Source organism: Colobus angolensis, unplaced genomic scaffold (assembly GCF_000951035.1).
Source record: "Colobus angolensis palliatus isolate OR3802 unplaced genomic scaffold, Cang.pa_1.0 Scaffold49, whole genome shotgun sequence".
Taxonomy (NCBI): domain Eukaryota; kingdom Metazoa; phylum Chordata; class Mammalia; order Primates; family Cercopithecidae; genus Colobus; species Colobus angolensis.
Window position 1 is genome coordinate 8,977,488 of NW_012118376.1, and position 11,790 is coordinate 8,989,277.

Below are 11,790 nucleotides of genomic sequence, written 5' to 3' on the forward strand. Positions count from 1 at the left end.
CCCGGCCTTATTTTTTTCAATTTTTAATTTGTGTGGGTACCTAGTAGTTGTATATATTTATGAGTTACAGGAGTTATTTTGATACAATGCGTAATAATTACCTCAAGGTAAATGGGGTATCCACTACCTCAAGCATTTATCCTTGGTGTCACAAACAAATCAATTATACTTTTTTCGTTATTTTGTATTATTATTTAAAACAGGGTCTCGGTCTGTTGCCCAGTCTGGAGTGCGGTGGCACAATCACAGCTTACTGTAACCTCAAACTCCTGGACTCAAGTGATTCTCCCACCTCAGCCTCCCAAGTAGCTAGGACTACAGGTGCATGCCACCATACCCAGCTAATTTTTAAAATCTCTTCTAGAGATGGGGTCTGGCTGTGTTTCCCAGGCTGTTCTCAAACTTCTGGCCTCAAGTGATCTTCCTGCCTTGGACTCCCAAAGTGTGGAATTAGTGGCAGGAATCACCGCTTCTGGTTCACTGTACTATCCTTTTAATTTATTTATAGGTTGGAAAATTTCAAAATAAAAAAGAAACAATTATTTTAAACGTTAAGCAAATGCAACTGCTGAGTAATGAAGCTCTGTATCATAAATGGTTTTTCTGTGTCTTTTCTAATTTTACTTATTACTGCTATTTCAGTGTTTTAAGTTTTTGAGACAAGGTCCAGCTCTATTGCCCAGGCTGGAGCGCAGTGGTGTGATCTCAACTCACTGCAACCTCTGCCTCCTGGGCTCAAGCCATCCTCCCACCTCAGCCTCCTGAGTAGCTGGGACCACCACACTCAAGCAATCTTCTTGGCATTTTTTGAAGAGATAGGGTTTCATCATGTTGCCTCAGCTGGTCTCGAACTCATGAGCTCAAGTGATCCACCTGCCTCGGCCTCGTTAAGTGCTGGGTTTACAGGTGTGACCCACTGAGCCCGGCCTTATTTTAGTATTTATAACACACAGAAACATTAGCATATCAAAACAGTGTTGTCCAACAAAACTTCCTGCAATGATGGAAATGTTTTGTATCTGGGCTGTTCAATAAAGTAGCCATCAGCCACATGCAATACTGGAGATGTGGCTGGTATGACTGAGGAACTGAATTTTTAAGTAAATTTAAATAGCTACATGTGGTTGGTGGCTGTTGTACTGGTAAGGGCAGTGTTAAGACGTTAAGAACAAAACACAAATTTTATAGTAAATAGTTTAAAATATGTAAAAGAAATAAATTTTAAAAACTAGCAGAAAGTGTAGCAACATGTACAGTTATTTCTCTTGTATCTACTTTTTAGTGGTTGTCATATTTTGAGTATGTATTAATTTTAAAATCAGAAAATAAGCTGGGGCCACGCATGGTGGCTCACGCCTGTAATCCCAGCACTTTGAGAGGCCAGGGCAGGCAGATCACTTGAGCTCAGGAGTTCAAGACCAGTATGGATAACATGGTGAAACCCTGTCTCTACCCAAAAAAAAAAAAAAAAACCAGCTAGGGACAGTGGTGCTTGCCCGTAGTCCCAGCTACTGGATGGGGGAGTGCCTGAGGTTGGAGGAAAGCTTGAGCCCAGAAGGTCAAGGTTGCAGTGAGCAACCACTTTGTACCACTGGACACCAGCATGGGCAAAAAAGTAAGATGCTGTCTCGGGAAAAAAAAATAAGCTGGGCATGGTAGTGTGTGCTTGTATTTCTAGCTACTTGGAAGGCAGAGAGGAGAGGATCCCCTAAGCCCAGTAGTTCAAGACCAGCCTGGGTAACATAGCTGTAGCTACGGCCTTTTCTCCAAAAAAAAAAAAAAAAACCATAACCACAAAACCAGAAAATTTAGAGACAAGAGTGGTGGTTCACGCTTGTTGTAATCCCAGCACCCAGCACTTTGGGAGGCTCAGGCGAAAGGACTGTCTGAGCCCAGGAATTTGAGACCAGCCTGAGCTGGTCTAGTGAGACCCTGTCTACACACACACACACACACACACAAAGAAAATAACTTTAGAAACAATTGGTACTATATTATCAGCAGAAAAATCAGATTTGCTACTGAAGCTTCATTATAAACACTGAGTTGGATACATTAACTTTAGCATAGTTATGAAGAAGAGTCACATAAAATAATGTCAGGCAATTAGGGATAAAAGTAAACTTTCTTTTCTTAATTCTAAGGAAATACTTATAAAAATTTTGAGTCAAATGGTCTTACATTCCAGTCACCACTGAGGATATCTGCAAAACTTAGAAATTCACTGGCTCTCACAATATCATCAATATCCATGAAGAAATCTATGTAGTTTTGGTGAAGATATAAATTAAATAAGTCTCCAGGCATGTGTGACATTTCTACTATCTCCTATAAAAACAAGCATATATACTTAAATTTGGCAAAAATGCAATGGTCAAATATATATGCACACAAATAATATATCCTTTGTAACCTGTACTAAGTGTCATTAAAGAACCTACCTCAGGTTCAACAAGTAATGTATCCCGTTCATATTCTGATAAATGAGAGGGCAACCGAGGTGAGTCTAATTCTGTTAAAGATGCTCCTATAAAAAATTGCTGAAATTATTAAAGATAATACCTTCTTTATAATTATATAGCACCAGTCATTTGAAGAGTCTGAAAATTTTAGACATACAATACCAACATAGTAAGCAAACTGTTCAAAAATAATAAATAAAAACAACTGGAAGCAAGCACCTATTTTATCCATATTAGCAAGAACTAAATTAAGAATTCTGATGCTTAGATTATGGCTTTTCTAGACTTAAAATATTCCACTTCCTAATGCACTCCCATTTCACCTTTTCCAGCTTTGGGTTGCTTTCTTCCCTTGATCTCTCATCTCAATACAGTGTTCTTTACTCTTTTATCTACTATGTACAAAGATGTTGCTCTCTACATGAAAGAATACGAATTCCATTTGCTAATGCAAGAGACGATGAACATATGTTGAGGAGGAAAAGAAAGGAGAGAAAGAAAAGAATCAGGTGGGAATAGTCACTCAGGTTCAAAATAAGAGGATCCAGTGACAGAGGAGTGTCTTCACTGCCATCTAAGTGATGCCCATTTTTCTCAGATGGTATGGAGGTTTCCATTCAGAAATCCCAATTTCTTTCCTTCAGGATCATCAGTGAATACAGGCATTTGCTATCAAAAGGAGGGACTATTTGGGACACTAAAATGGGCAATAGGGAGTGAAAGAACTTAGAGGGAGCAGTCATCAAAAAAGACAGAAAAGGCAATAAACATCTCTGGTTGCGAAGTCAGAAAGCTTGTAAACTAGAGAAATACAAGAGGACTGAAAGAAACTTTAAACTACCTGGTAATTTGTCTAAGGCTCTGTTGGCTGGACCCCAGTGTTAAGAGGGCTTTAGGCTACCAACACTTGCCACAAAAGTCTAGATGATCTGCTCTCTTACCTTCTGCAAACTATAAGGATTTACACACATGGATATGGCCTGCAATAGCATGTTTTTACTTTTAATCCTGCTCATGGTCAGAAAATATTCTATTTTCCTACTATGTCTTAGGCCTAGGCAAACAGTATCTGACCTAGCTCTAACTCTTAGAGCAGAACCAAAATACACGACATTTTTTTAAAGGTGACATTTTATTTCCATTTTAAGACTATGTGATATCCAACAGATTTAAAAAATGTAAAAATTTCTTACTTTTACAATAGAGAATTTTCCCCAAAGCTCTGAAGAGAAACAGAGAAACATCTTTGCCACCAATAGCTTGGACCTCTTGATTTTCAAAAACCCTATCAGGTTTTTTTCTTCGTTTTGATTTTGACAGCACAGCATCCGATTTTAGAGACATTCCTTTTTTCCTTGGCCATAAGTTGTTTTCTCCTGAATAATATACACCCAAGTGACAATATTTAAATTAAAATATGAAAATTAAAACTAAGAACACTTCAGATATAGTTACACTAAATATTCTAATTAAAATGTTTTCCTAATAAACAAAAATCACAAACGACATTAACCGAGTCGGAATCTTCTTTGGGTTACTAACATTAAAATGGAATAAAATGTTATCTGCAAGTTATTTCATAATGCAGATTTCAAACTTTCACATGCACAACAGCACAATCTCCAATATAGGTTGACATTCCTGATCCAAAAATTCAAACTCCAAAATGCTCCAAAATATGAAACTTGCAGTGCCAACAAGATGCTCAAAGGCAATGGTCATTGGAGCACTTTGTATTTCAGATTTTCAGAGAAAGGATTTTCAACTGGTATAATGCAAATATTCCAAAATCTAAAAAAAAATCTGCAATCCTTCTATTCCCAAAAATTTCAAATAAAGGATATTCAACCTGTACTGTCACATCGCCTTGGTTTCTCATCGTGTTATGTGCAAGGTACTGTTCCTGGCATGTGATACATTTGAATTTAATCTTCATAACAACCTGGTGAAGGGAGAATTTTTTTTTTTTTGAGATGGAGTCTCACTCTGTTGCCCAGGCTGGAGTGCAGTGGTGCGATCTCGGCTCACCACACCCTTTGCCTCCCGGGTTCAAGCAATTCTCCTGCTTCAGCCTCCCAAGCAGCTGGGATTACAGGCATATGCCTGGCTAAATTTTTGTATTTTCAGCAGAGATGGCGTTTCACCATGTTGGCCAGGCTGGTCACGACCTCCCAACCACCCGACTTAGCCTCCCCAAGTGCTGGGATTACAGGCGTGAGCCACCATGCCTGGCCTTTTTTTTTTTGACACAGGGTCTGGCTCTATCACCCAGTCTGGAGTACAGTGGCGCAATCATAGCTCACTGAAGCCTCAACCTTCAGGCTCAAGTGATCCTCCCACAGTCTCTCAAGCAGTCGGGACTACAGGTATGCATAACTACGCTGGCTATATATATATTTTTTTCATTAGAGATGCGGTCTCGCTATGTTGGGCTGGTATCAGACTCTTGAGGTTGAAGCTTCCTTCTACCTCAGTCTCCTATAGTGTTGGGATAACAGGTGAGAGCCACTGCACCTGACCAATTATTATTAGACAGTTAATGAAATGAGACACAAAAAGGTGAAGTAATTGGCTCAAGGTCATCAGTGATGAATGACTGGAATCCAGGCATTCTGCAATGTATGTTTAACAACCTCTCTACTGATGTTGAGAGTATCCAATTTATGAATACGCATGTGATCAAATTTCTCAGGTTTATAATTTTTTTTCTTAATTTTTTTGTAGAGACAAGGTCTTGTTATGTTGCCCAGGCTGGTTTCAAACTCCTAGGCTCAAGTGATCCACCCACCTTGGCTTCAGGCATGAGTCACCATACTTGCCCCAAGTTTCATTTTTAAGTCTCCTATTTAGAACTCAAGAGTGCATGACTTAAAAGCTACCTCGAACAGCAGAAAGTGCACAGGATCTGGATTTGAATCAAAGTACTGTCTATCTCATTAGGTTGATATGAGAATTAAATGAAAAACCATAATTGCTAACATAGTTCTTGGCCCACTCTTTAATGTCAATTTGTCAATGTTAAGCATTAAGTAAGTAGTCTGCTAATTGCCTTCTGAAGGAGGACTATGCAGTAAACTATGATCATTACAGTAAAAATGTAACTCACTGCCATTAGTGAAACTATCTTTTTACTATATCTTTTTACATATTAACAGGTAATTTATTAAACATCTCATAAATTTACATGTTTCAATATTAACAGGAAATAAATTTATTAAACATGTCTCATAAATTATTATAAAAATAATTTCAGGCTGGGCACGGTGGCTCATACCTGTAATCCCAGCACTTTGGGAGGCCGAGGAGGGCAGATCTTGAGGTTAGGAGATCATAACCATCCTGGCTAAGACAGTGAAACCCCATCTCTATTTAAAATACAAAAAAATTAGCCGGGCTCAGTGGCAGGCGCCTGTAGTCCCAGCTACTCAGGAGGCTGAGGCAGAATGGCGTGAAACCGGGAGGAAGAGCTTGCAGTGAGCCGAGATCACACCACTGCACTCCAGCCTGGGCGGCAGAGTGAGACTCCGTCTCAAAATAAATAATAATAATTTCAAAAGTATTATTAAACTGATTAATGGCTGGCCATTTATTGAGCACTTAATATTAATCAAGCACTGTAAGAAGCACTCTGTAAGTATCACCTCACATATTCTTCATAGAACCCTAAGAGGTAAGTGCTCACATGAAAGGTGAGAAAACAGAGGCACAGAAACATAGAGTCACCTGCATAGGACTATATAACTGGTAAGTGGCAGAGGCAGAATTTTTATCCAGGAAATCTCGTTCTAAATTAACTTTGAAAGGTAAACTATCTCAAACAGAAACGAGGATATATACTACAACATATTCACAGAAGGGTATATATGCATGAGTATATATTTAATTTTAAGCCACTGTCTCAATAATAAAGAAGGATAAATAGGTATAGACCAAACATAAGTTAAAATGTTTGATTTCATTGAATGAATTAAGAGAAAGTCAGTCACCTATATAATGCCACATGACTGTATCTTCCATAGTTACCTTTTGAAGAAGAAAACTGGAGGCTGTTTATTGCACTTCTGATATCACCAGAACATCCTTGGCAGAGCAACTCTAGAGAAGTTTTGTCAGGGACAGTAATTTTTCCTCCATTCTAAAATAAGAAAATTAAATTTTTAAAAAAGTATTTTCTTAAAAATAATAACAACAAAAAATCCCAACCTATTTTCTAAACTTAATTAAAGTAAATTAGATTCTTTTAAACTTAAATACTAAAAAGGGCTGGGAACGGTGGCACATTCCCATAATCTCAGCAATTTAGGAGGCTGAGGTAGGAGGATCACTTCAGCTCAGGAGTTTGAGACCAGCCTAGGCAAGGTAGTAAGACCTCATCTCTACAAAAAATCAAAACAATTAGCTAGGCATGGTGGCATGTGCCTGTATTCCCTGCTACTCAGGAGGCTGAAGTGGGAGGATCACTTGAGCCCTGGAGATGAAGGCTGCAGTGAGCTATGATCTTGCCACTGCACTCTAGCCTGGGCTATAGAGTCAGAAAAAAAAATTATCTTAAAATAATAACAAAAAACTAAAAAGCCTCCATGTTAAACACTGGTCTATGATTGGTACAAGCTTCAATGACTTATTACAGTTTAAGTTATACTTTCAGGAAATATTAAATAATGTATTGTTTTACTTTTTCACTTTGACCAGGTTGTATTTTGAAGTTTTTACTCTCTCACTAACATACAAATATGTAACATATATATGTACACACACACACAAAAACCCTCAAAATGCAATACAATGTGATAGAACTAAATATACACAAAATAATCTGACAAATTTATGAAATTTACATGAAAATTCCTTTACTAAGGTTTTCAACACATTATACAGTCTGGCGAGGATGAAAAAGCCACAATTACACCAATTATTTCTTCTTCTTTTTTAAACCGGAGCCACTTGAACTAATCAATTCACTAAAAAAAAAATTTTTTTGTTTTGACACAAGGTGTTACTATATCACACCTAGGCTGGTCTTGAGCTCCCTGGCTCAACCAATCCTCCCACTGCTGTCAGCCTTTGTAGCTGGGACTACAGGCATGCACCATGGCTCAATTTGCAGTTCTCACGCTTATAGTAGAGAATGTAGATTTTCTTTTAGAGACAGGGTCTAGCTCTGACCACGACAGACTACAGTCATGTCATCTAGATCACTGCAGTCTCAAACTCCTAGGCTCCAGTGATCATCCTGCCTCAGGCTTCTGAGTAGCTGGGACTACAGGAGCATACCACCATGACCAGGTAATTGTTTTTTCTTATTTTGGGGGGGATACGGAGTTTCGCTCTTGTTGCCCAGGATGGAGCAAAGTAGTGCAATCTCGGCTCACTGCAACCTCCACCCCCTGGGTTCAAGAGATTCTCCTGCCTCAGCCTCCTCAGTAGCCGAGATTATAGGCACCCGCCACCACACCCAGCTAATTTTTGTATTTTTATTACAGATGAGGTTTCACCTGTTGGCCAGGCTGGTCATGAACGCCTGACCTCAGGTGATACACCCACCTCGGCCTCCCAAAGTGCTAGGATTACAGGCCAGAGCCACCGCACCTGACCCATTAAATATTTTCAAAACACTAATGGCATAGTAATTCATCACAGTAATTGCTTCCTATATTACAGGACATTTTTCACTATTAATATCTATTATTTATTCAGTTAGGTGCTCTACATTAACATGTTTAATCCTCAAAACAACCTCTCCCTTACAGATTTCCCTCAGTTCCTGTGGTCCTACCAGTGCAACAAAAATTATGTTTCATGCAAGATTTGGTTGATTTATACCAGTAGGATTCCCTAGAACCATGATGCCGAGAGCAGAAGGTGCATCAGTTTTTTTTAACATCATCTTGATTTGAGATATAGAAAAAAATGACGTACTAGAAGTGAAAGGAGGCCGGGCACATAGGCGCATGCCTGAAATCTCAGCACTTTCAGAGGCTGAGGAGGGAGGATCACTTGAGCCAGGAATTCAAGACCAGCCTGGGCAATACAGGGAGACCCTGTCTCTAAAAAATAAAAATAAAAAAATTAGCCAGGCATGGTGGTACCAGCCTGTAGTCCCAGTTGCTTGGGAGGTTGAGGTGGGAGGAACACTTGAGCCCAAGAGGTCGAGGCTGCAGTGAACAATGATTATACCACTATAGCCCAGCCTGAGCAACAGAGTGAGACCCTGTCTCAAAAAAAAAAAAAGTGACAACAGCTGTATATGAATGTAAATATACTTTACAATACTGAACCGTATCTTTGAAAATGGTTAAGATGACAAATTTTATGATACATGTTTTTCACTACAATTTAAAAAAATGTCAGAATAAAAAAGTGACAGCAGGGTAATAGGAAGAGTTGAATTGTTGATAACTACCACACCTACATGCCAGAAAACATGTTCTTGATGATAGACACAATTTAGAACAGTAAACCAAGCAAAAGAAAAATTTACCTCAATGTGAAAGTGAAAGTTTAATAGAAAAATATTAAAGATTTTTAAAATCAGTATTTCCTACATTTTCTAAAACGACATGCATGCCTTATGAGTACAATAAAATGCTTTAATTCTAAAAAATTAAAATAATACATGTCTCCAACTCCTTCAGTTTACATAATACTATTTAAGCTGGGCTTTCTATAGTTATCAAGTAAGGTTTAATTAATCAGAGACTTACCTTGTTAGCTTCTATAGTCACTATTCGATTAAGAAATTTCATCATAATTGTTGGTGCCACAGGGTTGAAACTAAAAGTTTTATAAAGAAAGACAGCAGTTAAATGATTAATTTAAAAATATAATACATATGTGACCTTTATAAGCAAACTTCTTTCTTACCTAATATTTGAGATAGAACACTCTTCCTGAATTTCTTTGGGAAACAATAACCTCTGATTATTATCTCCACTGAGACTGTCCGAGATTACAAATATAAGAGGACATCGACCAATCCTCACATACTTCCTAAAATAACAAAATACAGCAATGTTGAAATTTAAGCCACTTCTCGTTTAATTTGGAGTTTTAGAATACTTCACTGAAACCTACCTTAGAACTTCATGTAAAGTATGAGAATCCCGATAAAACTGGTTAGGTAAATCCTATTGAAAATAAAAAATAAATAATAGTATAGTTTTATTCCATTGCAAATTTATTTTTCAGATTTATATTTATTGAGATAGGCAAAAATATATTTATTCAATGTATTTTAAACAGAACTTTCATAGAAGTGAAACATGAAATAGATGATACCCCAAACAGTAATATACATCAAAGGGGATCCCAATTTTTAGACCAAATTTCTTACAGTTGCTTTCCAGTTACAGTATTTTCCCTAGGAAGTAATTTTCCAAACTTTTCTTTTGTTTTTCTATACTTAAACCATTAAAATTTTAACGTTCCTTATCCTATAGCTATTCCATTCAAGTTTATTAAAAAAGACTTTAGGTTTCTATTACAAAGCCATTGTGTTGTATTTTACCAATATTACTACTATAGAGACAATTAACATTATCATGTAAGATATATCTCACAATTGTTTACTCAATACCTACAGCAAGATTTTAAAAGTTGGCTGGGTGCAGTGGCTCACATGTGTAATCCCAGCACTCGGGAGGCCAAGGCAGGCAGATTACCTTGAGGTCAGGAGTTCGAGACCAGCCTGGCCAACATGGCAAAACTCCATCTCTACTAAATATATAAAAATTAGGCCGGCATGGTGGCAGGTTCCTGTAATCCCTGCTACTCAGGGGAGGCTGAGGCATGAGAATTGTTTCAACCCAGGAGGCGGAGGTTGTAGTGAGCCAAGACTGTACCACTGCACTCCAACCTAGGGGTTAAAGCAAGACTCTTGTCTCAAAAAAAAAAAAAAAAAAAAAAAAAAAAGATTTTAGGCCAAGCACAATGGCTCACGCCTATAATCCCAGCACTTTGGGAGGCCATGGTGGGCGGATCACGAGGTATCAGGAGACCCACACTATCCTAGCTAACATGGTGAAACTCCGTCTCTACTAAAAAATACAAAAAATTAGCTGGGCATGGTGGCGGGTGCCTGTAGTCCCAGCTACTGGGGAGGCTGAGGCAGGAGAATGGTGTAAACCTGGGAGGTGGAGCTTGCAGTGAGCCAAGATCGCGCCACTGCACTCCAGCCTGGGTGACACTGACAGAGCAAGACTCCATCTGAAATAAAAAAAAAAAAAAAAAAGATTTTAAAAGTTGTCCTTACTTCAACCAGAATTATCTTCTTATCAGTTCTCAGATCATCTCCAAGCATTTGTAACTTGTTATACTTTGTCGCTCTTAGCAGAAACTCTTTGAAAACTGCTATCTGAGACTGATAGGGAAACATATGGAAGCTTGATTCTGAAAGGAAACACATAACCACTTTTATTTTCAACAAATTATATACATTAATATTAAACAACTGTATGCACAGACACACATTTGATGCATCTCACAATACTGTAGACTGTTTCCTAATTAGGAAAAATCATTTAAATTTAAAACAGGATATTCCTTTCAAAAGACAAGAGTCAACACGTAGCCAGGTGCAGTGGCTCACGTCTATAATCCCAGCACTTTCGGAGGCTGAGGCGGGTGGATCACTTGACCTCAGGAATGCAAGAGCAGCCTGGGCAACATGGTGAAATCCAGTCTCTACAAAAAAATACAAAAATTAGCCAGGCATGGAAGCTTGTGCCTGTAGTCCCAGCTACTTGCGAGGCTGAGGCAGGTGGGGGATAGCTTGAGCCCAAGAGGTAGAGGTTGCAGTGAGCTGAGATTATGTCCAGCCTGGGTGACAGAGTGAGACCCTGTGTAATATGGAGTTAACTGACCTAAGAACACAGCCATCAGCATAACATTCATACAATTGGTAAAAATATCTATGACTTTGGCCTACCCAATGAAGAATCTCTAAAGGAGTTCAAGCCTATTAAATGAATTACCTTCAGTGATTAGGGTTTGGTTTGTTTGTTTGAGACGGAATCTCACTCTGTCGCCCAGACTGAAGTGCAGTGGCACAATCTTGGGTCACTGCAACCTCCGCCTCCCAGGTTCAAGCGATTCTCCCGCCTCAGCCTCCTGAGTAGCTGGGATTACAGGAACCCATCGCCATGCCTAGCTAATTGTTGAATTTTTAGTAGAGGCGGGGTTTCACCATGTTGGTCAGACTGGAGTGATAAAGGTTTAACAACAAAAACAGAATGACTGATTAGTGAACTTGAGAATGAGGGAAACTCTCTGAAGGCATGTTTCATATTGAAGACTGTTTAAATTAAGGCTTATCAGACTGTCAAAAGTA

The 11,790-nt window shown here is 38.6% G+C and overlaps 1 protein-coding gene across 1 annotated transcript in view; it reads right to left on the reverse strand.

Annotated features, from left to right (window-relative positions):
- RAD17 (RAD17 homolog (S. pombe)) overlaps positions 1-11,790 on the reverse strand; it is a 65,444-nt gene that overhangs the window by 38,887 nt on the left and 14,767 nt on the right. Inside the window, exons 5-12 of the mRNA XM_011959364.1 lie at positions 10,714-10,850; positions 9,537-9,589; positions 9,327-9,452; positions 9,167-9,236; positions 6,486-6,597; positions 3,656-3,838; positions 2,442-2,527; positions 2,182-2,328 (exon numbers count right to left, since the gene is read on the reverse strand). Coding sequence (XP_011814754.1) covers positions 2,182-2,328; positions 2,442-2,527; positions 3,656-3,838; positions 6,486-6,597; positions 9,167-9,236; positions 9,327-9,452; positions 9,537-9,589; positions 10,714-10,850 — 914 coding nt within the window. The remainder of the gene's footprint in view (positions 1-2,181; positions 2,329-2,441; positions 2,528-3,655; positions 3,839-6,485; positions 6,598-9,166; positions 9,237-9,326; positions 9,453-9,536; positions 9,590-10,713; positions 10,851-11,790) is intronic.